Source organism: Zasmidium cellare (assembly GCF_010093935.1).
Source record: "Zasmidium cellare ATCC 36951 unplaced genomic scaffold M409scaffold_44, whole genome shotgun sequence".
Lineage (NCBI taxonomy): Eukaryota > Fungi > Ascomycota > Dothideomycetes > Mycosphaerellales > Mycosphaerellaceae > Zasmidium > Zasmidium cellare.
This window is the reverse complement of record NW_022986988.1, coordinates 1-27,980: the sequence shown is the minus strand read 5'-3', so window position 1 is coordinate 27,980 and position 27,980 is coordinate 1. Positions and strand designations below refer to the sequence as shown.

General features: G+C 51.6%; 13 protein-coding genes across 13 annotated transcripts; 8 read left to right on the top strand and 5 right to left on the bottom strand.

Annotated features, from left to right (window-relative positions):
* Nucleotides 1-868: 868 nt before the first annotated feature.
* On the top strand, nt 869-4,452 carry M409DRAFT_59458 (uncharacterized protein; the record flags this gene model as incomplete). The annotated part of the gene is made up of 9 exons (XM_033814200.1): nt 869-1,069; nt 1,128-1,258; nt 1,309-1,581; nt 1,633-1,688; nt 1,830-1,998; nt 2,049-2,749; nt 2,800-2,885; nt 2,942-3,802; nt 3,856-4,452. The coding sequence occupies 9 exons, from the start codon at nt 869-871 to the stop codon at nt 4,450-4,452; spliced, it is 3,075 nt and encodes a 1,024-aa protein (XP_033661818.1).
* Nucleotides 4,453-6,006: 1,554 nt separating this feature from the next.
* On the bottom strand, nt 6,007-7,190 carry M409DRAFT_59457 (uncharacterized protein; the record flags this gene model as incomplete). Its single annotated transcript, XM_033814199.1, has 2 exons — nt 6,007-6,759; nt 6,810-7,190. 2 exons carry the CDS (start codon nt 7,188-7,190, stop codon nt 6,007-6,009), a joined length of 1,134 nt encoding a protein of 377 aa, XP_033661817.1.
* Nucleotides 7,191-8,001: 811 nt separating this feature from the next.
* Nucleotides 8,002-8,409, top strand: M409DRAFT_59456 (uncharacterized protein; the record flags this gene model as incomplete). The annotated part of the gene is made up of 1 exon (XM_033814198.1): nt 8,002-8,409. One exon carries the CDS (start codon nt 8,002-8,004, stop codon nt 8,407-8,409), a length of 408 nt encoding a protein of 135 aa, XP_033661816.1.
* Nucleotides 8,410-9,314: 905 nt separating this feature from the next.
* On the top strand, nt 9,315-9,845 carry M409DRAFT_28533 (uncharacterized protein; the record flags this gene model as incomplete). The annotated part of the gene is made up of 1 exon (XM_033809082.1): nt 9,315-9,845. One exon carries the CDS (start codon nt 9,315-9,317, stop codon nt 9,843-9,845), a length of 531 nt encoding a protein of 176 aa, XP_033661815.1.
* A 493-nt stretch (nt 9,846-10,338) lies between these two features.
* M409DRAFT_59454 (uncharacterized protein) lies at nt 10,339-11,445 on the top strand (the record flags this gene model as incomplete). The annotated part of the gene is made up of 3 exons (XM_033814197.1): nt 10,339-11,139; nt 11,191-11,256; nt 11,308-11,445. 3 exons carry the CDS (start codon nt 10,339-10,341, stop codon nt 11,443-11,445), a joined length of 1,005 nt encoding a protein of 334 aa, XP_033661814.1.
* Nucleotides 11,446-11,917: 472 nt separating this feature from the next.
* Nucleotides 11,918-12,952, top strand: M409DRAFT_28532 (uncharacterized protein; the record flags this gene model as incomplete). The annotated part of the gene is made up of 2 exons (XM_033809081.1): nt 11,918-12,139; nt 12,194-12,952. 2 exons carry the CDS (start codon nt 11,918-11,920, stop codon nt 12,950-12,952), a joined length of 981 nt encoding a protein of 326 aa, XP_033661813.1.
* A 660-nt stretch (nt 12,953-13,612) lies between these two features.
* Nucleotides 13,613-14,674, top strand: M409DRAFT_28531 (uncharacterized protein; the record flags this gene model as incomplete). Its single annotated transcript, XM_033809080.1, has 2 exons — nt 13,613-13,856; nt 13,908-14,674. 2 exons carry the CDS (start codon nt 13,613-13,615, stop codon nt 14,672-14,674), a joined length of 1,011 nt encoding a protein of 336 aa, XP_033661812.1.
* A 68-nt stretch (nt 14,675-14,742) lies between these two features.
* On the bottom strand, nt 14,743-16,364 carry M409DRAFT_70017 (uncharacterized protein; the record flags this gene model as incomplete). Its single annotated transcript, XM_033818537.1, has 3 exons — nt 14,743-15,923; nt 15,980-16,220; nt 16,263-16,364. 3 exons carry the CDS (start codon nt 16,362-16,364, stop codon nt 14,743-14,745), a joined length of 1,524 nt encoding a protein of 507 aa, XP_033661811.1.
* A 418-nt stretch (nt 16,365-16,782) lies between these two features.
* On the top strand, nt 16,783-18,660 carry M409DRAFT_70016 (uncharacterized protein; the record flags this gene model as incomplete). Its single annotated transcript, XM_033818536.1, has 6 exons — nt 16,783-17,050; nt 17,115-17,284; nt 17,341-17,424; nt 17,476-17,973; nt 18,023-18,147; nt 18,201-18,660. 6 exons carry the CDS (start codon nt 16,783-16,785, stop codon nt 18,658-18,660), a joined length of 1,605 nt encoding a protein of 534 aa, XP_033661810.1.
* Nucleotides 18,661-18,839: 179 nt separating this feature from the next.
* M409DRAFT_59449 (uncharacterized protein) lies at nt 18,840-19,700 on the top strand (the record flags this gene model as incomplete). Its single annotated transcript, XM_033814196.1, has 2 exons — nt 18,840-19,018; nt 19,070-19,700. 2 exons carry the CDS (start codon nt 18,840-18,842, stop codon nt 19,698-19,700), a joined length of 810 nt encoding a protein of 269 aa, XP_033661809.1.
* Nucleotides 19,701-20,274: 574 nt separating this feature from the next.
* Nucleotides 20,275-21,844, bottom strand: M409DRAFT_70014 (uncharacterized protein; the record flags this gene model as incomplete). Its single annotated transcript, XM_033818535.1, has 4 exons — nt 20,275-20,834; nt 20,891-21,402; nt 21,453-21,668; nt 21,777-21,844. 4 exons carry the CDS (start codon nt 21,842-21,844, stop codon nt 20,275-20,277), a joined length of 1,356 nt encoding a protein of 451 aa, XP_033661808.1.
* Nucleotides 21,845-22,484: 640 nt separating this feature from the next.
* On the bottom strand, nt 22,485-22,904 carry M409DRAFT_59447 (uncharacterized protein; the record flags this gene model as incomplete). The annotated part of the gene is made up of 3 exons (XM_033814195.1): nt 22,485-22,548; nt 22,581-22,738; nt 22,797-22,904. 3 exons carry the CDS (start codon nt 22,902-22,904, stop codon nt 22,485-22,487), a joined length of 330 nt encoding a protein of 109 aa, XP_033661807.1.
* A 2,030-nt stretch (nt 22,905-24,934) lies between these two features.
* M409DRAFT_59446 (uncharacterized protein) lies at nt 24,935-26,606 on the bottom strand (the record flags this gene model as incomplete). Its single annotated transcript, XM_033814194.1, has 2 exons — nt 24,935-26,429; nt 26,590-26,606. The coding sequence occupies 2 exons, from the start codon at nt 26,604-26,606 to the stop codon at nt 24,935-24,937; spliced, it is 1,512 nt and encodes a 503-aa protein (XP_033661806.1).
* Between the last annotated feature and the right edge of the window lie 1,374 nt (nt 26,607-27,980).

Genomic DNA, 27,980 nt, shown 5'->3' with positions numbered 1-27,980 from the left:
CCCCCTGTCTATTCCTTGCATTAGCCCTCGACAACACCGCTATCTTACTTGAAGCTGAACATCAGGCCTTCTTTTTGCTGCCGTTCCTGCAGACTGTCGCCGACCGACGGGTTGGCATTCTCTCAGTCTGCTTGTCATCGGCATACGAAACGACACGAAGATATGCAGGAAGTACCAGCATTGTGGCAGAGAAGATCGACCTGATATCCATGCCTGAGGACTTCAACACATATCCATTCCCCAGTATTTGCATTGATGAATATACCACCCGTTTTGGCGGTGGCTGACTTCTCGCTCGGGTTTGGACGGTGAGCAGCGAGCAGCCGCCACAGCACGATCCAGAATCCAGACTCTCGCCAGACTCGACCCAAGCAACTCAAGCACATGCGCCGCGCCAAATCGCCTCCAGCCGCACCGTGGGGTCTAATCAAGATCTGGTGTCCACTGGTTTGGAGTCTCGTTACCCCGATCTCTCACGATGACGACGGTCGCGATAGAAGACCCCTCCTCCATCACCAGCACCAGTCCGCCGTGGACGGTCAGGCGACGATGTGCAGCAATGCAGACCAAGCGCTTGCCTGCTCATCCACTCACAAGCAGACGCCTCGCCCACGTTGGCGCGATGCGCTCATGTATCACGGCGCCAGATCTTGAATTGGTGCGGCGCCCATGACGTCTTGAGAGGCAGAGCTTCCTGTCTGTGCCCCGCTCTGATGCAGTGGTAGGTGAATGCTTCACTATATTGCTATATACTCCCAGCATTTGTCCTCGATTCAGTGACATATTATACCCTTGCTACTGTTTATTTGTTTGTTTATTCATTCAATCGTCGTTCGAGATCAAGTAATTACTGAAGACTACCGCAAAGATGGACAAGGTCAAGAAGATCTTCTCACCGGGCTCCAAGAAGGACGACGAAGTTCTGTATGGTGATGCCGGCGAGAGAAGACGAGAGAGCGCCAGCAAAGCCCGAGAACCACGAGAGCCTGAGCAGCTCCATCCTGTAGAGGGATCACACAAGAAAGAGCACAGTATCATGCGTCAATTGGTCAATCCTGGTGGCGAGAAGGTGCGTTGAAATTGGTAAAGCCGTACTTTGTAGCAACTCCTCTGACACTCGCTGGCAGTTCGACGACCAGCGATTTGGCACCACCGCCACGACCGCACCCGGTGACCCTGACAAGCTGGAAACACACCCAGAAGCACACAACAAAGACCACACAATCCTGGGCCAGGTGCTCAATCCGTCTGGAGACAAGTGAGTGACGCGAGTGGAGTTGACTGAAGAGTACTGATCGTCTTGGACAGATATGATGCGCAGAGATTCGAGTCCAGCGCCAGTACAGAAGGAGACAGGAGACAGTCTGTTCGTCCAGAAGCTCCACCAATTGCAGGTTCAGACGTCAAATTGCAGACCGATCCAGAAGAGAAGAAGCATGAGCACTCTGTTCTTCGCCAGATCATCAATCCAGGAGGCGGCAAATACGATGAGGAGGGCTATGGAACAACAGCACACGCAGCAGGAACCCTTAGTAATGTACCATCTGATACCAAGGATCATTCTGTCGCAAGGCAGATTCTGTACGTCGAAGCCATTGCAGGGAGTAGACTCACTCGGCTAATTCGTCGCAGGAATCCTGGCCAGGAGAAGTACGATCCAGTCGTTCACGGTGGCAGCGGCGAGCCAGGTCCGTCAGGGACTGGAACAACTTCAACTGGCCTTCAAAATCCCACCCAGGCAACCACTGGCGCTTCGGCGTAGGTAGAATAATGCAACAATTGCAGCCTTGGTCCCAGCTCACGATTTCTCAGCACTGGGGTAGGCGCAGATAGACGTGCAGACCCAATCACCGGAGGTACGATCTCTCCCTCAACTGGGGGTGATGATACAGCCAGCTGTCTGAGCATCAAATCAGGCGTGGCCGGCCCATTTGCTCATGGAGCTGACGTACATGGTCTAGGCTCAAGCAACGCTGCGGCAGGACAGAGCACGATACCGTGAGTGCACACGATCTGCGTGGCTATGATATCTTCTGACCGGGTAATAGAGGCAGCCAGGGTACTGACTTCGGTCGTGATGCCGCCATCGTCGGCGGTGGAGCTGCAGCAGCTGGAGCCGGCGCGGCTGCGTACTCGAATGATAAGCCCAAGCACGACATCCCATCGTCAACGACGACAACGACGACCACTACCACTTCCAACCACCCTCAACCTTTGGCCGATAGATCTGTTGCTGGAGGTAGCCACATCAACCCCGTGGGTGCTCCGCAATCAAGTGTACCACAGGCTGGAGAATCTCACTTGGGTCGTGATGCAGCCATTGCCGGTGGAGCTGGACTTGCGGGTGGAGCTGCGTATAGCCACTTGAACCAACCAAAAGACAGCGATGTTGCTGCAGCGACTTACACTGAGCGCTCTCAGCCACTTGCGGGTTCTTCGCAGGCGTACAATTCCAGTGCAGCAGGCGGTGAAGGTCCAGTCCACTTTGGAACTGCCAGCACTACCACTCCGCATACTGGTACTGGGACGGGTACAAGAGGCGCTCACATCAATCCAGTCGGAGCCCCTGAAGAGAGCCTGGAAGGTCAGCCTCGTCTTGGTCAGGATGCTGCTCTGGCTGGAGGCATCGGTGCAGCAGGCGTTGCCGCTGGTTCTGGCGTGACGCAACTCAATAAGGCTCCGAACGACGTGCAGCAGGCGACCTACACTGAGCGTGCGTATCCAGTTGGTAGTACGTCGCACAATGATGGTATATAGAGAGTCTAGTATAGAAAAAAGCCTTGACTTACCCAGCTATAGGTGTCTACCACCACACTCAAGGCCCTCACCAGACTGAGACTGCGAATAAACTCGATCCTCATTTGCCCGGCGAGTTTCCCACGGAGGTTAGCTATTATCAGCATTGAACTTGATAGTGATGGGCGCTGACTACAATGCATAGACTGGAGAAGACAAGCACGGATTGAACCCAACGACCCTTGCCGGTGCTAACCCAGAAACCGGACTTGGTTCCACGTCTGCCCCAGCTACTGCGCAGGATAAGCAGACCATCGGATCGAGAATATCGGCTGGTGTCGCAGGGATTGCATCTGCTGTTGGTTTCTCATCGAGTAAGAAGACGGACGAGCCAACTGTTGCAGAGCCCGCTACTACCTCCAGCAAGGACTACGCAGGCAATCAACCATTGTCAGGAGCTACAGCCACGAGTGAGCAGCCCACAGAGCACCACTATGGACGTGATGCTGCTGTTGTCGGTGGACTTGGTGCTGCTGGTGCTGGTACTTATGCTGCGACCCGGGAGCATGACAACCAGCGCCCTGTAGAATCGCAGTTGGGAACCACCACCACTACGAGCCAACCAACCACTACCACCACGACTACAACGTCCACAAGCACCGCGCCGACTCGATCTGCCGAGCTACAAGTTGCAAGTGCACCAACGACACAACCTACCGGACTCAACGAGAGGACGAACGATTCGCACCTTGGTCGTGACGTTGCCGTTGCCGGTGGTGCTGGTGCTGGTGCTGCGGGAGTTGGTGCATTTGAAGCAAGCAAAGATACCGGTCCAGCATCCAAGACCGTCGGTCCTCATGACAGCAACATAGCCAACATTGTCGATCCCAGCGTGCAACCACAGCCTGAGAAGATGAAGGAGTCGACGACGACTGGGCCGTACAGCTCAGATATCGCCAACAAGGCGGACCCAAGAGTTCAAGCTGATCCTGCTAAGGCTGGAACGGAAGAGACTCACTATGATCGCGACGCTGCCGTTGCGGGAGGTGTTGGTGCCGCTGGAGCGGTAAGTAATCATGATCGATCCTGTCGAACGTGAAAGATACTGACTTCTAACAGGGCGCTTACTCTGCTACGAGAGATGATAAGCCCACTACCACTCATGCCCAGCCTGACAGCAACGACCCTGCAGTCATTGCCGCACGCAGAGCTGCCGAGAAGGAGTCTCACCACAGCACAAGCGACAAGCACAACAAGTCTCACGCCGAAGAAGGCGGCGAGAAGAAGCGCGGCCTCCTCGACAAAATCCTCCACCCAGGCCGCAAATCCGAAGACAAAGACCACAGCCACGGTCACAGCAGCTCCAAAACAGCCACCGACACCGACGGCCACACCAAACTCCACAAGAAAGCTCTGGGAGGCGCACCACACCACGAGACCTCCACCTTCGCGGGCAACGAAGCCCAAGCCGGCGCCATCATCGAGCCTCACACGGGCCTGCCGATGAACGTGGAGAAGTATGGCACCACCGGCGCAGGTGGAACTGACGGCGCGAGGCAGATCGAAGGGTACCACGAGACGGATCCAGGTGTGAGACAGGCGACGCACGGGACTGCTGAGGGCGCGGGGACGAAGTATCCGGCGCATCAGGCTGGGGAGGAGGGTGTGGCGGGCCCGGATTGGGATGCTATCAAGAAGGCTGATACTCCGTACTAGACGAACGTTTGGTTGGGGAGGGGAGGGGAGGGGAGGAGGGAAGGATAAGATGAGGGATGAGATTGAGTTTTGGCTTTTCGGTTGTGATGTTCGAGATACGCCCACCCTGTTGTTTGCTTTGCTTGCTGTTTTTGGAAATGAGTTGAGTTGATCAGAGTATTTATATTTCGATGTGGAAAGAAACGATCTTGGATTTGTAGCTCTGGTAATGAAAAGGGACTTATGCACATGCAGACGTTTGAAGTTCGAGAGGAAAGGTTTTTCTTGCAGTGGGCTCGATTACTGACGTTCTCGAGTGCTCAATGATGTGCTTCGTCTCAGGGGGTTGTCGGGAGTCGTCGGTGGGAGAGAGTTACTTCTGGCTAGAGAGCGCTGAGATCTGACTCTTGCGCTGCTGAGTGCTTGTGGATAGGTCGATCGCAGAGAGGAGTGGTTACGCTTATCATGAGAGATCTCTTGTCGACAGCCAGGGAAAGTGGAAAGATGGTAGGACCGAAAAAATTTCCATGCTTCATGCGTTTTCGTAGAGCTATGTTGCTCGTCCATCTGTTCGCCTTCGTGAGGGGCGCGATCCCGTTTTTGGGAGAGAGAGACTTCCATCATCAACCGTGAGCCTTTGACGAGAGCTGGTTCGCGATTGTTGCTTCTCTTCGATTGGATTCCACGGTATCGGGTAAAAGAAATCCATAGCTCGAGCGTCGTTCCGGAGGCATATGAAGTTGTTGTTGAGGATGACCACCTGCGCATTCTGGCTTCTTCTTCATGTCTTGTGTAGATCGGGCAACAAGAGCTGCGTCAGTAGCTTGAATGGGATCGAGGGTCAGGATGCACTTGCCTTCTCGCTTGTTAGGGATGGAGTATGAGCTCGGCTTGGTGGTCTGGCAGAATTGGACCTGTCTTGTCTCCACGGACGCGAGGCCGACTATGCTGTCGATCGAAACTGTAGCATGTTGACTCGATTTCTGCTGTTGAAGATGGGTCACCTGCTTCGAACAGAATGCATTGGGTAAGCAGTGTCGTTGGCAAGCATGTTCTGGGATACTATCAGCGTGAAGCAATGGCTGGGTTGGTCCAAAAAGGGGCTACGGTAGACGTAGACCTGGCAGGATACAACCGCCTGATCTACACTGGATTAGATGTCTCTGAAAGGATTTTCTGTGCGAAGAAGAGGAATCTACAACCAATCGTATGTGACCAGAGTCTTTCTCATTCAAAAATGCGGCGAAAGCCTAGCATTTTAACTAGCAATACAATGTGGTCGACAAAAGCACACAAGCAGCAAGCATGGGGTATCCGGCAGAACAGTAGCAATACGACCTGTTCGAGAAAATAAAACAATCAGTGTGCAATGGGTATCCAGCAGAACAGTGTCCCTCGCCTGTACCTTGTCCATCCAAAACAAAGCCGTGGAATCGCATCGCATCGCAATTTCAAACAAACAATCGCCAGTGCATTCCCTCTCGTTCCAGAACAGTCTTGATGTGGGTAGTAAACAGCTTTAGCATGTGGCAGAATGCTTCCGCACGAGGGAGTTGATTGCGACCATCCAGCTCTTCAATACTCGTCGTGGGGGTTGTCTTTCTCCCACTGCGCAAAGAAAGGACCGAGGAAGCACATATCGGTTGGGTGCTGTTGCCACCAGTTCTTGATAATGTCCACGTCTTCTGGAGGCGACATTCCTGGGCTGCGGATGTACTCGAAGCGGATGTTGGGAGTTGGGCCTTGACTTGTGCTGTCCACAGCTTCCTCGTTCGCAAGTGGGACTTCGTCCTCGTCTGCTTGCGCAAACTTGTCTTCGCCATTGATTTGAGGGCAGAAATTCTCAAGCAGAATGTTGTTGAAAGCGCTGAGGTTCAGGTTTTGAAAGTCAAGCAAAGCCAGGCCTTCGGTCTTGAAGCTTATGAGGACGGTGACTTGCTTGTCGTTGATCTTCTTGACTTGCGACGGCTCCAGGCTCGTGAAAAATGCGACAATGAAGTCGAAATTGAAATCGGCGACTATGGTACGAATGATCGACGGAGCACTGAATGCGTTGCGAAGAACGGTGGCGTAGTATTCTGAGGCAAAAGCTCTCGAGACGAGCTGGATCGGCAAAGGAGTCTCGAGGAAGTAATCCGTCGGGGCATATGGCGGCTTCCTCGACCACTTCTTGCATCCAAGTAGTGTCACATCGTAGACTCGCTTGATGATGTTGGTGGGAGACGCAAGACCGTGGCCATACTCTTGCGCATTTGCAACGCTTATGGGCTGAGCGATGTGGTCGTAGACGTGGTCGCGCAATTCCGCAGGCAACTTGAAGAAGTCAATCTATTAGACTGTCAGCTTTGAGGTCAAGAGTCAAGATCATGCTGTCTAACCGAACCGACTCGAACAAACTCCGTCAGTTTGCACGAGTCCAGCATCTTGCGGGACGATGGGACGGATGGTCGGATGGACTTCTTGCGAAACCAGTACCGCTTGCTGATGCCCAGTGGCTTGCGAATGGGCTTCGGCTTAATTTTGGCGGCCTCGAGTCCAGGAAGCTCGGCAGTGCCATTAGCAATGCCACCTACTCCTGAGATGGTGCGGAGGGGTCCGAGTCCAGGAAGTGAGAACTTGACGATGCGCTGCGCCCCCTCAAGTCTCGGTGAACCCTTACCGTTTTGCTCTGGTCGGACAACGGACGGATTTGGTTGAGCCTGATGACCAGAAGCGCCAATGCGCGCAGAGCGACGGCCGCCGTGTGGTGTATCGCGCATGGTGGATGGCGAGTGAAATGGCCAAGAAGTCGAGGGGCTTGATAGTGAAGGCTGTCCGTCGATTGCAAGGCCGACGTAAAAAAGTTTCGCGGAGCGGGTCTGGTGGTCGGCCCGCAGCTGGCGAATATTCACCTTTCGGGTGCCAGGAGTTGAGAGTGCGGGGGATCCGTGGCAGCAGAATCATACGTTCACGAGATGCATCTCGCATGTGATCCCGGCTTCGACTGCAAGCCGACTTCGGCGGGAGGGAGGTGGTAGCCCTGGATTCGGAACGGTTGCAGCCAGCAGGAGGATGTCGGCAAGAAGCTGAAGTTCACTTGTCCGCGATTGACGGTTTTATCACACAGTATGCGGCAATACATGGCGTCCCAAGGACATCTGCTCGCGGAAAGTTTTAGTAGATGGAGCAAAATGCCTACTTTCGACAGGCCGGGTGGCACAATACTTACATTGCCTATCGGCCTTCGATAGAGGGAAGGCCTTGTAAACCTTCCCGTCCACATCATAGTAGTGTAATGATCTGCCGTATACCTGGACGGGGGAGTGCTCGGAGGCGGCAGAGACCAAGCAGGAATCGGCGTGAGTGGAAATCCCCCGGGAAATGCGCGATGCACAGTCCCCTCACAGGCCATACAGAAGAAACTGTGTACGTATCCGGGTCAGCTTCGGGAGTATTTGGATCAAATGCCAAACGTCAAGACCTACACCTCTGCTCTCCTCATTGTATCGACCTCCGCTCCGCACCTACAGGCTCGATAGGTGGACCACTTCTTTGAGATTCGGCTTCGCAATCTTCGCTGGCTAGCATAGCATGTCTGTCCGCTGGTATCCCGTGCAATACTGCGTAGCCAGGCATCATTGGCGTTTCTCCTCTGCACCAGCTGAAGCGCTTCATCAACTTGGTGTCTGGCATGAAGTCAGTAATGGGCCCGCGATTCGGTTTCAACGGCCTTCACACCTCCCACATCTTCTCTGCCGGTCAAATTGCCCGTCTGCACCAACGCCGGTGACGCCATCGACAACCAAGCGACAAGAGCAGCCGTTCCAGGGCCATCTCATTGCTCGCGCCGGCCGCATTCCGCCAAGTCTGTTCAGACCATCCAGACTTGGTGGAGAGAGTCTCCACCAATTGGCGATGTACCAATACTCGTACCGCTCTCGCTCCGCACATGAGCTGCAAAGTCTCGTCCTGGACGTCGATGAGCTTTCATCATCGTGAGATTGACTTTTAATTTACAGAAAGCCTGTCCATTCTTCAGGTGGCCCTGGCCCTCCTGGTGCATTCCAGGCCGGAGGCTGACGGGCTGGTGTGACCTCTGTCAAAGCTTGACGTACAGCTGCTACTCTGGGATCGTTCGCAGTATCCTCTTCGCAGACACCGCAGACAATATGAGTGAAAGGATGGTAGAGGGATGCTCCGACGGGGCAGTTCAATCTTCTCCAGCGTTCACTCGGAGGTTGCGAAGCCGGAGATGAGCAATTCGGCATGGCATGTCGATTCGCATGATGGATGCGATCATCACAGTCTGGTCCAGGGTGCGTTGCCATGGTGCTTGGGCGTTTGCGAGAGAGGTGTTGACGCAGAAGTTGTTGAGCACCCAACTCAGAAAAGAGAAGGGAAGGGAAGAGATTCCGGGAAGGGAAATTGATTGTCTTGCATACTGCACCTTGAATGAGACAAAGAAACGTCGCAAACTTGGAAAATGACGAGCAGCGTCCAGACATCGGGGCAGTGAGAAGCCGGAAAGAGAAGAAGAGAGATGGTCTTTGTATTGCATGGTGACAATGGGATGGGAGACAGGAGAGATGCCAGGCCTATGAAGCCTCTGGGGCTGCTGAAGGCTGTCGTCGAGAGTTGTGGGATGAAGAATGATGTCTGTACAACTAAACGGAGACTATGAACATGATACTTGCGTTCGAATGCCTCATGTCGTGTGTTGAAGGGAGGTATCGTATTCAGGAAGAAGAGGTGAGGTCGACGCGCTCGCGGCAGTACCCGAAGCTCTCAACGTCATCCAAACAGCCAGGGGCACAGCTACCGCACCTTCGACCATCAACAACAATATATATCTATATATGCATTGAAATCAGGCAAGACTTGATGAAGGATCACTGAAATCAGCCATGAAAAATGCACTGATCCGGGCGACTAACCGCCTTCCACGCGTGAAAATCTCCTCCTCTCGACCCTTCTCCTCCTCCGCCGCCGCCCTCGCCAAGAACCGCATCTACCCAGCGCGGATCAGGAACGAGGATGAGCTGCAGACGTTGATCCTCATGTCTGCCAGCAGCCGCGTGCCCTTGATCACCTTTTGGATGACGACCTGGTCCCCGGGATGCGACCAGGTCTCGCCCATCATCCGCGAACTCATCGAGCGCGACCGCGTGGGCGAGGACCGGGGCGGCGTCTCGTTCGTCGAGGTGGAGAGCGACAGCCCTGACCTCGGGGGCCTCTCTGGGATCGCTCAGCGTTACATGGTCAACTCCATCCCGACCTTGCTCGCCTTCGATCGGTCGGAGGCCCAGGTGGAGACCAAAGTGACGAATCTGGAGGAGATGAAGAGCAGGGCGTTCTTGACCAAGTGGATTGAGAATGAAGCCGCCAGGCATGGGCAAGGAGGGGGCGGGACGCTGGGCGGGCTCTTGGGCCGATGAGATGGTGATAGCGAAGACAAAAGATCAAGGTGTTGGTACGGTTGAGGGGAGGTTCGCGGGTATTGGAGTCACGGACTTGAACACCGTTCGATATAAAGAAGAGAATACGTTTCACCAAGGTCCGATCGACTGATACCCTGAATCGTCCAGTGATACCTCGAATTGTCGAGGTGCCGACCCAAAGTCAAGATCGGGGCGAGAACATACTGCACTTTCGGAAAGCAACGTCTCTCGCAGCAGAAGATCTGATGTCCCACGACCGACCCCCAATGTCTGACTAACTGCGATTCTCGGTGGGCCCCTTGGCCAGGCCTGCCAGAGGACGGTCCTTTGTGTCTTGAACGATGGCTGGACAATGGCCTGTACAAAGAAAGCATGGTGCCCTGCATGCCTCAAGTCCTCGCCGGATGCGGCCATGAATGTGCTGTAGTATTTTTTGCTGGAAACGTGTCTCTTCTCACATCCCGACCCTCCTGACATCAGATCTACGAAAATGGATTGCGACGATAGACAGAACCACCTGCCTGTCCCTGCTGGGATTGTAGGTCTACTGCCATGCACCCCTGTGCCAGCCAACAGAGGCCCTTGCAACAGACATCACCCGGGCCGCATTCAATACGGATTTGAAGTGTGCGAGAGGTGCCGAGATCATTCGAAGCACATGCTGTTACTCGAGCCTACCCCCACTGCAGTACCGGCACCACTTGCACCATTGCTGCCTGCGGTACCACTGGCACCTGTCGCATTAGCTGCCCCTGGGGCTGCCAATCGTCGAAGATTGGGCCAAGGTTCTGGCATGTTTCCGCCCGCCATACCCCGGGCACAGCCAGGAGTCGGCCCACCCGAGGCGCTGGGACCACCATATGTTGCGCCCTGGCAAACGCCCGTCGAGTTGGCTAGCAGTACGGTACTAGCACCGCCACGCGCGAACCCACCATTCGACGGATTCCTCACCAGAGTGTGCCAACATTGTGAACAAGCTATACAGTCCGAGATCATGCATCTCAATATGGGAAACCTTCCCGGAACAATCGCAATGGGGCCTGCTCAAAACTTGTGGGAACAAGTTCCTACAGTGTCCTGTACCTGCAAGGCCACACTGGGGTTGACTTTCCCTCCACAGGAACGTCTGTGTTTGACACATCAGGAAAAAGTCTGGAACGATCTCGTGAAGAAAAGAGATAGCAACGATCGCTGGCTGCGCAACATTCAGCGCGATGGACAACTGTTGGTTCCGGCAACTCCAGCTACGAAGCAGGATCGAGTTCAGTCTGGGTTCTGGCGTGCTTGTCGCGTAAGTAAGGACGAACGGCGAGAATTCGACGACGCTGACGATGTCCTGCAGTGCGGCCAGGAAATAGACCATAATCCTATCGTAGGCAACCTACCGCCCCAGTGTTATGTCTGCATGGTAATGATATCTGCTTCTCAATATCTAGCAGCTTACTGACATACCACCTAGGCGTGCGAAGGTTGGGTCAGCCGGATCGGTGTGGTAATCCCTTATCCCCTTCTTACAGTACGGCAAGTCTCAAACAACCATAGACGATTTAAGACTCTGTTCAAGATGCAGCGTAAACTGCCGCATTTGGCACGTTGAGCTGGTGGGAAGATTCAAAGTGGCACGATTTGACGTCGCAAGACGACAGCTCTTTGGCTGGGCTATGTTAAGGTAATGAGATTGCCCGAGATGGCTACAAGACTTCCCTACTTCCCACTCGTTTGCGTGTGGCTGTACCTGCTCATCGATGCTGTGACGAGGGCATACTGCACGGAGGGTCGCCCATCCAGCCGCAGGCCTCCAACAACTCCAATGTAGACGTGAGATAAAATATACGGCTCTGGTCCAGGGATCAGTTTGGGTGTCGTGGTGTGCTTTCGACATGGACACGTGATTTGCATGTGAAAATTGGGCATGTGAATGGTGAAGCCAAAGTTTCCCGCTAGTGCGACTCTGGCTTCCGCGCTGAAATTCGAATTCGCTGTTGTGCTTCTGCAAACGCCGCGACGACACCCATTCCCAAGTCATCACCGTGCCAGATTCAACAGAACCGCTACTCGAGTCCTGCGCCATGGCGAACAACACAACGCAGCCGGCCTCATTCGACATCGGCGGCCTGCCCACCGAGCTGCAACTCGAAATCTTGGGCTATTCCGTCCCGCACGAATACTGCGTCGTTGCGACCCGAGCATGCCTCACCGAGGAGTTCAAGGGGAAGCACAATTTCTCCTTCTGCAGCTCCCAGTTCGCTGCCTTTGCTCTCTGCAAAGCCACCCGACCAGCGTACCTCGAGGTTCTGGGCGACCACATTGTCAACGACGCCTAAAACGTCTTCGTCAATGTCGAGGACTTCAAGTTCACCAACTTCCGAGCCTTCATCACAGCGGTCGATCGTGCGGACAAGCTGCAGGAATTCCGAATCCACCTTGGCTGCAACAACCCTCATCCTCACCGACAGCTCGATGTCTCCCACATTACCACCAACAAGCTGCCCGATACCTTCGACAACGCACTCAAGTTCATCAAATTCCTCATGAGTCTCATGAAGAAGCTGCCGGGCCCGCCAGCTGACGACGTGCGCGTGGCGCATCAGGTTCGCGAGTGTGGCAACGAGGCTAAGCTGTTGCAATTGCTGTACACTCTGGGTGCTAGCGGAACTGTGGGGAGGCTGCCGGAGCGCCTCTTCGCAGCTTTTCGCCAACATCACATCATCAGCAGCTGGGAGGCCACCAATGCGGGTCACGCCGAAGAGATGCGCTTGAAACAGGTGGACGAGGACGTGGCGAAAGGCCCCTTGATAGATGGTCATGGAGAAGACGAAGACAATGTGGCAAATCGAGTTCCAGCCGCTGAGGGATTGGAACAAGCGGTTGGAGGAGCTGAGATCTCCGAAGATTACGAAGACATGGAGACCGACCAGGAGAGTGACGAGGTCAACATCAAGGAAGAGGAGGAGGATGAGCCGCCTGGAGTACTGTACGACCACGACCAGCATCAAATGTCGTACACCTACCCACCGCCTGCTGACTTCTCAGCATTCCTGGGCCAGGCATTCTTGGGATATGCCTATGTGCCCGTCTTCCCACACTACACCGCAGAGTACTAGTTTGGTTGACCCGCGCGCATAGAGAGTTTTCTTTAGATGAAAAGACAAACGGAGATCAAGGGGCAAGTGGCGAGGACTGGATGTGGTCTCGTAACCACCGGAGATCGTACTCTTGTGTATTCTCTATAGCAGATCCAATGGTTTTTGTATTACTTAGACTTCAGCAATTGATTCTATCAAGCACATAACCTCTCAAGCCTCAGTAGGCAGGTGAAGAGCTCAAGTCCATTCAGAAAACTTCCTGTAGTTGAAGTCGCCTTCGCTACTCAGCGTCATTCTTTCAGCCGCGCGCCCTGTTTGAGTAGAGTAAGCTTACAACAGGTTTAGATTTTCGGGCGTAGACCTGGAGCTTGGCCGAGTAGTCACTCAAATTGTACTACGGTAGGAGGTTTATAATAGCACCCTTCACCTTCGGGGGCGGGACAATACACAAAGATCTGCCAACTCCTTCAACGAGGCCATTTGTAAGCGTGAAGGTACGGACGAAGTACAGCCGCGGAGCTCGACCCTCCAATCAAGACGTTGCCACACATTGAGGGCAGCTCACATTAAAAGGGTTCCAAGACGCCATTGAGAAGACCGGGTGTTCAAATTACCATCTTTCAAAAGGAGGATCCAAGGCTAAGAGAGTCGAGCGCTCGCGGTTTCGAATTAACCACAATGGCTGAGAAAGCACTTCCCAAAGGCAGCCTGGTTCTTGTCACAGGCATCAACGGATATATTGGATCTCATGTCGCCGATCAGCTATTGAGCCTTGGCTATCGAGTTCGAGGGACAGCAAGAGACTCAACTAAACTCGCCGCCATTTTGAAAAGGCTTAGGCAGAGAAATGCGGCGGCTGAAGTGGAAGGGCTGGTTGTACCCGATATGCAGACTGCCGGTGCTTTCAAAGAGGCCGTAAAAGGTAATGTCTTGTTCGTTTGTCATAGAATACGTCAACTGACTGCAAGTCGAGGCGCTGACGGAGTCGTCCATCTCGCTTCCGATCTATCTTTCAACCCGGACCCCAATGTGACGGTGACCGCGACAGTGGAAGGTCTACGAAATGCTCTCACCGCGGCATCGAGTGTGCCGAGTGTCCAGCGCTTTGTCTATACCTCGTCATCCATCGCCGCCGTCAAGCCGACGCCCAACAAGCAGTTCCAAGTCGACTCGAACTCATGGAATGAAGAAGATCTCAAGCTGGCCTGGGCACCTCCGCCTTACGAGCCATCTCGTGCATTCTCAGTCTACGGAGCAAGCAAAGTGGCGAGCGAAAGACTTGCTTGGGACTTCACCAAGGCCGTCAAATTCGACTTCAACACAGTCCTTCCGAACATGAATGTTGGACGTATTCTCGATCCATCGCAAAGCGCCTCTACAGCCGGGTGGGTTAAAGGACTTTACGACGGCGATGAGGGAGCCTCTCAGATACTTCAAGGGTTTCCACCGCAGTACTACATCGACGTCGAAGACTGTGCCCTCATCCACGTTGCTGCCTTGCTGGAGCCTGATGTCAAGGATGAGCGGTTGTTCGCGTTCGCTCGCCCTTTCAACTATCATGACCTGATGGAAACGCTGAAGCAGATTGACCCTTCGAGGACGCAATATCCACCCGCTTTAAACGACAACAGAGATCTCAGCAAAGTTGCAAATGGGAGGGCATTGGAGCTTTTGAAGAGATATGGCAGGACAGACTTCAAGGATCTGGAGATCAGTCTCAAGGAACAATTATTGGCTTGATCTTCTACCATGGCTTGTAGGTTTTGAATGTAGGATGAGCTCTTTCGATTTGTGCTTCCACATCAAATTTATAGCGCATAGCGGAAATGCAGGTTCTCCTTGTCGGTCAAGTCTCCAGCAGTATTGCTGTGCGTAAAGGCAAGGCCAGAGTTTTGATCCCGTTTCTTGTTTTCGCGGACGAGGTACACCCTCATAAGCAACGGGCAGCAAACAGAGATTGATGCCGTAACGATGACTGCTTTAAACATGCTTGGATATTGCTCCGCAGCTTCAGTCGTTTGGACGAAGAGAGGAGCAACTCCGTTGCTAATGCAGTATACGGACCACACGAGGCCCATCATGAAGACCTTCTTCGTGTACCCTCCCGTGTTTGAGCCCACCAGTGATAGCAGCATGGTGTACGCCGGGGCAAAGGTAGAGAGCAAGAAGAACCCAGCCAGTGCTGCTGATCGTTCTGAAGTCCAGGAGACATTCCATATGAGCGCAGCGCCGACGATGACCGGTGCTTCAACGAGACACCAGATGTATGTACGGGAGTGACGGATGTATGATCCCGCGATACCGGCAATGATGAGCATCACCAGCAGGTAGAGCCCAGCACAACCAGTCAGTAAGACGGACTTGAACTGCCCGTAGCCAAAGCTGCGAACGATGATGGCTCCGAATCCAGACACGGCTCCATTAACGAAATGTATGCAAAAGGTGGACATGACTGTCAACCAGGTCTTAGGGTCTTTCAGTGCTTCGACGATCTGGTGTAGCTTGACCGTCTTGTTTTCCTCGCTCAGCTGCTCGGACTGTATGCGTGCGACTGCCACGTCTCTTTCTCTCTGTTTCAGGAAACGTGCTGAGCGTGGATTGTCAGGGAGTATAAAGACCATCAGCACTCCCCAAGCGACGGTGACGGCACCTAGAATCAAGTACTGGTACTTCCAAGGACGGAGACCGCCATGGATATGACCAATACCGTAGACGAGCATGGGTCCCACAAAGCCTCCGATCCCATTAGAAACATACCAGACGGCATATCGTAGGGGCTGTTCATCCCGCTTCCAGAACATGGCGATCATCAAAGAGAGGCCTGGTCCAGCGCCGGACTCGCAGACGCCAAGGAAGAATCGCTGCACCATAAAGCCTGGGTACGAAGATACCATGACCGTAAGCATCGTTACGGCACCCCAGAGGACTACCGTGGCGGAGAGAAACTTGCCCAAGAGAAGCTTTTGGGCGAGGAAGGCCGCTGGAAGAACTGATCGTGTAAATCAGCAGCTGTACGACCTCACATGAATGGCTTCGTTGGCCTACCTCCAGCCAGATAGCCCCAATAAAAGATCAATGTTGCCAGCGAGAAGCGATGTAAGTCTTGAACGGGTTGGTGTGTCTTTGGATCATAGCCTTTGATCTCATACAGGTGCAGGTCTTGAACAATTCCGAACTGCGATGCTCCGTTGAGGATAACCTTGTCGGTGTATTGCAGGGCGTACGTGAACAGGATGAAGGGCAGAAGCCAAAGATCGAGCCTGCGAAGACAACTTCTCTCTTCTGCCTTTGAGAACAAAAGTATGTCGACTTGGACGTTAGTTGATACAACCGAACTCAGAACGGCGGCATCAGCGGTCTTGGAGATATCATGGGTGTTCTCGATATGATCATTGGCCTCGTCGTGACTTTTGGCTTGGTCCTCAGGCATGATGAAGAGTGTATTGCCAACTCTGCACTAGAATGATGGAACAGATCGACAGAGTCTGGGGAAGATCTGGGGATGTCTGATGAGAAAGATGCAGAGAGTTCAACAGGTTGATTCATTCTGGGGGAAGGCCTTCTGCACGTTCAATCAGGCTACATCCGCTTTCTATATCCGCATTGCCATATCCGCAACCTACATCCGTACGGCTATATCCACAGAGACGTCTCCTCACAAGCCATATAAGCATCAAAGATGCTTGCTCCTTGCCGCGTCATGCTTCGGTCGAGCTCCTCGTGGCCAGTGGACTACCCCTCTTCTGCTATTGCTCCTCTTTCGCTCCTGACTTCCCGCCAGTCTCTTTACTCTCCGGCCGACGAAACCCTCTCAATCCTCAATTGGGTATGTGCTGGACGATGACAATATGGCCGAGTACTTCCGTCGTTTAGCAACACATGCTGCATACAATCGTCTCGCCATCATCGACCCCGCGGACACGACCTCCTCGCCACCAAGACAGTACACCTACGCCCAACTGCTTGAACGAGTCACAGCTTTCCGTGAACATGTTATCGGAGCTGCACAAAATGCACAGCTCCATCTCGAGGGAGCGAGGGTAGGAGTCATGGTACCACCCGGTGTTGATTTCGTCGCCGCAGTGCTTAGCATTTGGAGCTTGAGGGCAATAGTAGGTCAGATACGTCTGAGAAACTGAAGTGCACTTGGAACGGAGCTAGAACTGATTATTGAAAATAGTCCCCATTTGTCTCAGTCATCCATTGCAAGAGATTGCATATACAGTGACAGACTCGGATCAGGCTATCATACTCTATCACTCCATGTTTCGACCAAGGCTGGCTACTATATTGAAAGACAGAGTTGGCCTGGATGTGAACAGCACCTCAAAAGACGCAGTACCAAACGAGGTCAGTTCAACTAGTAATGACGGAGCACGCATTGACTAACGATGAGAGAGTCGCAGGCGATAGATTATGCTGCATTGCACTGGCCTGCTGACACCTCAAGCACAATAATCTACACATCTGGCACAACCGGCTCTCCCAAAGTAGGCATTGGCCATGAACTTCTACAGACGATTGACTTAACCCATCCATAGGGTGTCGTGCATACGGCTGGAAGCTCCGAACATTCGTTACGCGGTCTGGCACAGGTATGGCAGATTGATCCCCAAGATCGAGCGCTACATGTGCTTCCGCTTCACCATGGCCATGGTTTCAACCTCTCCTTGTTCTTGCCACTCTGGGCAGGAGCGACAGTAGAGTTCATGTCCAAGTTCGACGAAAGCAGAGCCTGGCAGCGGCTCTTGGATCCTGCACAACCGCCGATCACAATCCTCATGGCAGTGCCAACAATCTGGGTCAAGATGATAGGTCATTTCGACCAAAATATTAAAAATGATATAAAGTTGGCGAGGAAAGCCAAGAACGCCGCTGCGTCTCTCAGACTGGCCATCAGTGGCTCCGCGGCCTTGCCAGGTCCCATCAGACAAGCCTGGGCAGACATTGCAAATGGATATCTACTACTAGAGCGATATGGCACAACCGAAGCCGGCATCATTTACTCAGGAAATCTAGAATCGAACGGGCGAGTTCTGGTATGCAAAACTGCAGATATCGGGCCCTTCAATACCTAACGAGATCTAGGGAAGTGTTGGATGGCCTGTACCTGGCTTGCAGACTCGTCTCATTGCTGATGATGGTCGTGATGTGAGCAATACGCCAGGGACTGTGGGCGAAATCCAAGTCAAGACTCCAGGCCTGCTGAAAGAGTTCGTAACCTTGCTTGAATTCAACTGTCTCGTCTCCCTAACATTCGTCTTAGATATTGGCGAAGACCTGGTGCTGCAAGCAAAGAGATCACGTCTGATGGATGGTGGAAGACAGGTGATATGGCCGTGGTCAAAGCTGAGCACAACAACGCAGCGTTCATCCAAGGCCGTGCCAGCGTCGACATCATCAAGTCTGGCGGATACAAGATCTCAGCACTCGACATTGAAGCAGCAATGCTGCAGTTACCGTTCGTCCAGGAAGTTGCGGTGATGGGCGTTCCAGATCCGACCTGGGGAGAAATGGCGGCCGCTGTCTGCGTACCTGTCGAAGGCAAGGCTGAGGAGCTAACCATTGCGAACGTGAGAGAAAGGTTGCGGAGTGAGCTCGCACCGTACAAACTACCACAGAAGCTACATGTGTTGAAAACGATGCCTCGAAACGCGATGGGTAAAGTCCAGAAGAAGGCCTTGCGGGAGAAGTGCTTTCCCAATTCGCCTACGGCGAAGCTGTAGAGTTAATTTGTAGAAAATTGGCAGAACTTTGAGACATTTCAGCTTGACCAATCACCACCATGATGTTCAAGCAGGCGAGCGAGCGAGATCGGCGGATAAAGGATATATAAGTAGGAAGGCTCCCTCTGAAGCTTGCATCCATTCCTCTTCTCCTCTTCTCCTCTTCTCCAGCTGCCAGCATGTCGGTCGATCTCGAGTACAGCGGGCACGTAGCCATAATCACCATCAACAATCCCAAACAGCTGGGTGCATTGACCCGTGACATGATGGCACAGCTGGGCCACCATATGCGCGAAGCTGCAGAAAACAAAGACGTGTACATCACGCTTTTGTCGGGGAAAGGTCGTTTCTTCTCGTCGTGAGCTATTGCTGTATTTGCTCGGGCGAAGTCTAGCTGACAGCACAACAGTGGAGCCGATATTCACGAAGATCGAGAGCCCTCTGCAAACGAAGATCGGCGGCGTCATTATGTCCAGCACTTCGCAGGTCTGCTCGATATTGCTCAAACCTTCTACACTCACAGCAACATCTTGGTAACTGCATTGAACGGCCCGGTCGTTGGTCTCACATCAGCGCTGGTCTCACATTCGGACTTTATCTATGCAGCACCTCACACGTATCTCATGGCGCCTTTCAACTCCATCGGCATCGTTGTCGAAGGCGCTGCGACACGATCCATGGTCAATCGAATGGGAGCTGGCTTGGCCAAGGAGGCTTTACTGATGGCCAGGAAGATCACGATTGAGCAGCTCCTCGCAAGTGGTTTCGCCAACGGAACATTCGAGATTGATGCTTCCGGAAAGGATGATGAGAAGTTCAAGAATATCGTACTAAAGCAGATCTGCGAAGAGAGGTTGGGCAACCATCTCAGCTCCTGGAGCATGCTGAGGACTAAAAAGGTCATGTCGAGAGTGGACGAGATTGCGTATGATGCGCAAGTTGTTCGTGAGTTGGTTGGGGGTGTTGAGGCCTTTGAGCGCGGATATCCCCAAGAGCAATTCAAGAAATTGCAGAGAGGAGAGAAGAAGCACAAATTGTAGATGAAGAGCTTCATGTTCGACTGTGTCCTCTACTTCTCATCCAGCTGCTTCAGGATGACTCTCACGTTCCGTGATTGATGAGTGAGTACATCTTGTCCGTTGAAGTCCATTAGAGATGGGGGAACGGGCCGGAGCTCGAAGTTCCAGAGAATCAAGGTATATATAGTCCGCATCTCCATGTAGGCCAGCTTCTTGCCTATGTCGATGAGTCAGAACTGATCTACCACTCGACGGTGTTCATGACATTACCATAGCAAGAGCGAACCCCAGCGCCGAAAGCCTGCATCGGGGCAGCGCGAGGATCAAACTCAACCTTGTTGGTTTGCTTGTTTCTGAGGAGCCATCGTTCGGGATTGAAGTCTCGCATGTCGGCATGTTGGTCCCATCGGGCAGAGTCGCCATCGAAGCTTTGGCTAGAACTACTTCGAAGACTTTCGTCAACGTTGAAGGCCGAGTATTTGAACCCAGGTCCTGTTGTCTGAGTTGATCGTCAGCAACTAACCGATCAGGGCACGAATGCTAGGGGCACTTGCAAGCATGAAAATATCTGTTCCTGCGTTGAGAATCGTCAGCTTTATGAAGCGCTCAAATTGTGAATTCTCGTACCCTTTGGAACTATTCGGCCAAGGACCGGGGCATCAGTCGTAGCAACTCTTATATTTGTCGATATGATTGAGCTGTGGCGTAAGACTTCCTCCATGAATGCGTCGAGATAGGGGACGTTCGATTCCGCAATTTCCTTAGCAGCAGGCTGCTGTCCTTCGGTGGAAGATCTACTGAAGGCTTGTCTCAAGCTCTGGCGGAGCTTCTGTTGAACATCCTGATGTTTCGTAAGGTACTTGAGGCCCCAATTCACAGACGATGAAGTGGTTTCGAAGCCAGCGTTGAGGAACCCTCCAAGCTCATCTTTCAAGACTTGCGAGTATTTGTCCGGCTCTTTGCCCTGCTTGTGAGCCATAGCGGATTCTCGCTCGACCACAAGATCAACCACGCATCTGATCTCTGCTTCACGCTTGCTCGGATCTACCACAGCCTCTCCAAAAGTCTTCCAAGCCTGTCGCAGTCTTGCTTCAATGAGCTGGTCACGTAGAGCAACTGCATGGCGAATGGATGGATATAATTTGATTGCCAACCCTACATCGATGCTGTCAGAGGATGTGCTGATGAGACTGATTTTGATTCACGCTTACAATGGTGCCAACGTCCAAAAGCAGAATTCATTGGGATTTCCGAACTTATCGAAATTGTCTCTAGAGCGCTGTAAACTTTGGACAAGCCGTGTACGGGTATGTTAGTGACGGTATCCGGTGATTTAAGTGCTGGGCTCATCGCTGGCAATGTCGAAAGGTACTCGCACTGAGACTTGCAGGCATCCACGGCAGTGCCAAAAGCTGTAGCCCAGATAGTGTCCACCGTGCAGTACTTGATATCCTGTCCGACATCGATCACATGTCCATTAGCCACCCTGATTTTCTGCCGCCATAGATCGATGAGGTCAAGGGTGTTCTGGTGGATTTCCTTGGCCGCTATGTTGTTCAAGAAGCGCGGCGACATTGCGTCCGCCATCAGACGTCGATTGTGCCGCCACTGGTCGTTCGTTCGCATGGACACTTGGTTCATGGGGAACAGTGAGACGAGAAGGTCTCCAAAGAATTCAGAACGATCGAACTCTCGACCACGACGGGCCATGATGTCTTGAGACCTGGGATGTGTTCGGTCAACAACTCAACATTCTTGACATGAGCTGCTTACTCTCTCCCATCGATGAGCACCACCCAAGGCCTTGAAAATGGTCGCATGAAGACCTGGGCTATTGGGGACCCAAGCTCCAGACATTTCTTCTCCAGGAAGGTTACCATCTCCGAGGTTTGTGCATGGTGCTTCAAGGCATCTGGAACATCTCCAAGAAGACGGTTTGCTGATTTTCGATCGTATGGTATCCCTGCAATGGGCTTCGGCAATGCCGCCCTATAGAGCAAGAGTAACACCACAGCTAAGGTGGCGACCAAAAGTCCAGTCGTCGGCAAGGAAAGGGGCATGGTAGAAAGAGGTTGAAGTAGGTAAGCAATTGATTACCATGGCGGCCTTGGTGTCAATGTAACTTTATAACCTCCTCGGTGAAAGTACCATGCCCTGCTGCGCATTTCTTACTGGATTCGCGTCAAACGCAAACTGTTGGGATCGTCGGAGACATTACTTCGAAAGGGCGTTGCTCGGATCCTCCAGGCGAGCTCTGCCAGTTCACTGTTGCTGAGAGTTCTACCTGTCCAATCACATGTCAGAATGCATCCTAGGGCTGAATGCAAGGCTGATGGCTCGCTGATGCCAAGACGCAGTCTTGCGAAGAGTGCGAAGAGCAAGCCTTTCTTTCAGATCATTCTTGAAGTCTGTACATTCCGATCAGATCTAGCCAAGACTTGCTAGTTGACCGACGGTTACATACGCCTGAAGCCGACTAGATTGCAAACTTCGCAGCAAAGTCGGACGTCACTGCAGCGGGAAATCCAGCCTACAGTGTCGCTGATGGTGCGTTCGAGTTCGGTCTGAGTGCTCTTTCGAGGCTAGAATGTGATGCGAAGAGAAGGGCATGAATAGCGCACGCCTATGAGCTACAAGTGGACCGGGAGAGCGGCGTGAATGCACTGGGCACAGAGGCGGGCTTCTTAAACTCCGCTAAATGATTGTGTGGACCAGTGAAACCATGCAAGAAAAAATTCGAATCCATTGCTTGAATTAGCCAGTTTGAAGATCCTGTCGCTTCGCTGTTGCCCTGTGAAGTGCTCATCATGGCGGCCGGCTCCTCTCCGATGTTCTGGACATGGAAGTGCGGCAATCGACCACGAAACAACTAGAAGTTGTGGTAGATTATCGAGATCTTACATGTAAGCAGACGCGATGCCGCATCGTTGACGTTGCTCGACAGCCTTGCGTGGCGGTTGAGATAAGAATTGGGCACGGGCATTTTGGCTGTTCTTGGAGCCGAGCAGCCCCTGATTCGGAGCTTGAGGACGCTGCCTGGGGACCATCCAAATTTTCGCCTTGACAGACAAATTTCTCGATTGCAGACGTTCTGAAACAAGACAAGTTGCTGCGTACGGGCACGAGATAATATCGAGCGGGCTGGTTGACCGCCAGCAGAGTCCATCGGACGACTGGTCTGCGAGATGCGATGCAATCCTTCTGGACATGGACGGCACCATTCATTGTGGACTCTACATCATCAATCACGCAATACTGGCATATATAAGTACGATTCAACACGACTTTTGGGACATGACTGACTGTGGGCATAGGCTTGCCACTGAGCTTGGTGTGGATCCGAAGAAGACATTAAGAACATCTCATGGCGGAAGAGCAATCGATGTCTTCCGACTCTACCGCCCCGATCTGGCGACGTGGTACTGTAAGAAAGATGTCCCGTCAGAGCCTCTTGGCATTCCGCTGACACTAAATGTTCCATTTCTCTACACGTTCGCAGGGTAGAGGCACTGGTCCCGACCCGGTTTTGGGCTGGAGTTACTGGAGTACTAGGAGCAAGGGACTTGCTTTGCGGGCTTGAGATAAATTGACATACTCAGTTGTCAGTTCGCTAATCACAGGACCGATTGAAGCTTGGTTCCACAAGTTCGGCCTAAGTCTGCCTGGAGTCGTGGTGGCATTGGAAGACGTTGAGCATGGCAAGCCTTATCCCAAATGCTACCAACGAGTCGAGTCCGGCTCTCGATTTCGAGGATGCACCGTCAGAGGCAATGTCTGGCAAGGCTGCTGGATGCCGCGTTGTTGGTGTCGTGACCACCCACACTGCAGAGGAGCTGTACTCGGCTGGTACAGATTGCGTCGTCCAAGACTTGCGGTATGTTCGCATTCGGCGTAGCGATGTTGCGAGTCACCAGACATCTGTCTGTGTGACCAGCGAGATTCTGCGTTAGTGTAGCATTAGATCCAGCAACAAGAAGTCTGCGACCCAGTGGTTATGTTAATGTCCACATTGCGTTTTGATCCGGAGTCTGGCACAATAGGGACTGGAGAGGCACCCGAATTCGAAAAGGAATTGGAGAATGCCCTCGGGCTCTTCAATTATCGATTATATATCCCATCCGTATGCAGAGATCCAGGATATAATGCCATCGCCACGAAGCTCGGTATGTTTTCGGTTTGCAGACAATATTTTCGCCCATCTTTCTGTTGGCAAGGTGCTCAACGATGCAGCAAGATCAATAGCTTGTCACTACCAGGGTAAATGGGCGTCGCCGGAATATAATCGTCGCCGTGGAGTACAGACAACCCCCAAAGAAGAGAAGGCAAGCAAATGTTGTAAAGCCTTTCATGTACTGTGGCGCGTCGGTGGAAGGCATCAAGTAGATATGCCCGATATTGGCTATGGCGTTGATGAAAGCGAGACAGATGGCCCGAACCTCCGGTTGTAATGGAGCCATGCTCGTAGAGGCAAAAGACTCGGAGATTGGATTGGTGGTCCATGTGCAGGCTGTCAAAAGGCACAGAAACACGTAACAAGGCACGACGGCGAGTATCGTTAGGACCAGGATGCAGAAGATTGCTCCAGAGCTTGCTGTGCTTTGATGGAGATATAGCCTAGGCCCTTGAGGTATAAGGGTAGAAATAGGATAACGACAAGATGCTAATGATGGTATGATAGCTCGAGATAAGCATCCATAGTCTCCAGTTTCGTAGCGCCGCCGCGAGAGCCTTCAGGGGAGGAAGCGCTCTTTCGCCGTCAACGGCAACCTGCACGCAGCGGTCTAGAAGCCGTCAGACAGCAAGCCACTTGGAGGATACAGGGTAGTCAACAAGCCACAATGGCGAGATCAAGGAAATGCGAACCGTGTCAACACCTTCGACAATGAACAGCCATCGCCAGCCTGGGAGGCCATGTGCACCGCGAAGAGTGTCTGTAATAGGTCTGAGCGCGGCATATGCAACTTGGACGTTCAACTTAGCGATGGCAGACGCGAGGACAAAGTCGGGTACGCAGCAGTGAGCATACTCGAGAAATCTGGTCTGGGTGTCCAGTGATTGTATTCGAAGAAGTTGTATTAATAGTACAAAACGATTTCCACGAAGAGAGCCCCGTTTCTCCGATTCAGCTGTGACTCTTCACGACTAGTGTTCGATAAGTTCAGCTCCTCCTTTTCGAGGCGGTTCAAAGCCAGGGCTAAGCAGTTAGTGACATTGGTAATCGATTGAAAGCAGAGTAAAGCAGAGTCGTATTTCGGTCAGTCGAAGACTCCCGCCAGCGTCAAAGACACATTTTTGACAGCCTGGCGAGTCCAGGTCTCTACTAACCAAGTATCACTTATGACTTCATTCATCAAGCTAACAATCCAGTCCCTTTCATTGTCATTGTTAGTGTACTCGTACGTAGAACACAAAGCTTCTGGGTAGAAGTAGAACTCGGCTACGCCTTTCTGGCGGGCCACTTCAGCTAACATCCAAATCCTCACGCTACAGCGGTGAGCCTGTGCTTCCAAGTCTTCGACCAGATGGTTTCCTAGCCCTTCGATGTAGAAGTCCACCGAGCTTTTAAGGAAGATGAGCGCTTTGTTCAAGATGATGGTTAAAAGCGCATGCCAAGTGATCGTCCGAGAATCTTGTTGCGATGGTTCTTGGTAGACTTTCCAAATGGGCGCATCAATGTCGACCCACGTTGGTGGACCGACACTCAGTCTTGATATATAGGCTCCTCCGATAGCTCGGTCAAGGGTTTCCAGACTGCTGTGCATAAACATGGCCAGCTTCGCAGCTTCGCACGCTTCAATGGCGCTGCCCTCGCTTCTGCGATATCGACGCACGGCCGCTATCAAACTTGGCAAGAAAGCCAGCTGTGAGAAGACTTCAAGTGTGAGACAATGAGGATCGTGTTTGTCGATATTCGAATGGAGGCATAGAGGTTGCTGCCACTCGGGTAATGAGAGAAAGCAGTCTTGATCTTTTAGAATGGAGTCGGCGATAATGGGTCCAAAGTTCTCGAGTACCGCCAGCTGAGCCACCCGATCGTTGTGGTCGAAAACTCCCCTGGAACGCAACAAATCGGATATCCCAGACGCGTGGATGGACCAGCAAGGTATACGGGCCAGTTGCCGTGGACAGAGTAGTGATTCGAGGCGAGCGATAAGAGAGACAGCGAGGAATGTGCTGAGGCTCGCTGAAGAGTGCTCAAGTGCGTCGTTAATCGTAGCAAGAGCTTGGCCATAGAGGCTGGCATCCAACGCTCTCTTGCGACGAGGGACAGAGTAGGTCTGCTGACAAGCATCAAGACAGCAAGCTATCGTGGCGGTCAATGCGGGACTGGAGTCGAGCATCCGAGGAACTTCTTCAATGTATGAACATGAAGCGAAGAAAGGTAAGCATTCAATGTTGTCGTCCAACAGGGTGGCAAGCTGTGTGGCAACCGACCACGATAGGCAGGGGTTGATCGCCGCTCTAATGGCAGTTTCTTGCTTGTCAAGGCAGGCCAATCCAGTCGATCGGATGCTAGACGTGTGAATATACTCTGCTGTGAGTTGGTCTGGACATGTCGCAAATTGGGTCGTGTCGTCCAACTTCGGTGCCAGAGAAACGGCATCATCTGTCTTATTCTTCTTTGGAGGCCGTGTCCGCACCGGCATGAACTTGACCTTTCGCGGCGGCCCAGGGCATTCTCGATTGCTGCTTTCGCACTGCCAGCACTTCGGCCAGTCTTGATCACACTGCAAGTATTGATCAGGATCCCTGCATCAAAACGCAGACACATTCATGTATGAGGTCCACTCGTACCTTGATCTTTCTGGCTTTGCAAGTTGCACAACGCCGAGCCACAGCCACCATTGGTACAATATCCCACACGTCCAGGAAAGACCTGGCGCTTCGAACACGCACGTCGCAAGCCTACCTCTGAATGCAAAGCATGGTGACTTGGGAATCTCTCTTAAAAGCCACTATAATAACATGGGGGCAACTGCACCTCTCTGCTTCGCTATTCAGCTGAACATGCCTAATGTTTCACCGCTGCAAGGCGAGCTTTAGGAACCTCCGTACATGTACTCGAGGGCAAAGCGGCCGACAGGATCTACACGACTACGCGTACTGCCTAGATACTACTATTAGCCTCTATACCTAAAATAATAAAATACGGGGATTACGGCGTATTCTAAGTTTCTCTCCGTAAAGTTTAGGGTTACGTACGGGCCTATAATACGTATTCCTAAGGTATACTCTAAGTATATATTATAACGCTCGTAGAGGGCCTATTTTATTATATAGGGCTATATAATATTATATAGTCTTCTAGGTTTTATATAGCTAATTAGGAGGTATTTAATAGCTAACGTATAAAGTATCTACTATTTTACTAACTATAGTATTCTAGTATATACGCTATATAGTAGCGATATTTATTTAGAGGAGAAAGCGATTAAAAAATATCTATAGAGCGCTAGGTATTTCTATAAAAAAAAGATACTTAAAAGAGCTATTAACGCTCTATAAATACTATCGCTTAAATCGTATAAAAAAGTCCGTTCTTTATATCTACTACTAGAATTCTAGCTTATATTATAGATACTATATTTTACAGTTACTCTAAGCTAGTTATATTTAGCTTATAGAAGCGAATTCTTTACTATTCTATACGTAGCTTCGAAGTTAGAGGTTAGAAGCGTATTTTAATTCTTTTTTTAAAAAAAATAGTATATTTTATAGGCTATATCGAGTTATCTATTCTTTATATAAATAAAGTATATCTAGTTACTTATTATTATATAAAATACGTTTAAAGTTAACGCTTAAAAGTATAGACTCGCTTCTTTAGATTACGCCTAAGAGACCTTTTATTACGCGCTAAAGCTTTTCTCTATATATATTCTATAAGCTCTCCTTTTTTATACTTCTATCTATAATATTTAATAAATATATAATACTATATAAACGTCTAGTATAGACTCCTTAATCTCTTATATCGCTTAATTTATATATATTATACTATTATAAATATATACTATAATCGTCGCTACGTAGTTTACGCCCGAGAGACTCTTTATTACGCGCTAAGCTTACTAAAACCTCTCGACTTACTACTACTAAAAGTAGTATAGACTATTCTTCTTTTATCTACTATAATTTACTCGCTATACTACGCTCTATCTATATTATAAAACTAAGTAGGCGCTCTATTACTACGCTATTAAGCGATCTAGATATATAGCGACGTCGAGTCTAGGTAAAAAAGAGAACTCGTTAGCTTCGAATATATTAGTAGTAGTAAAAAATACCTACGTACTCCGA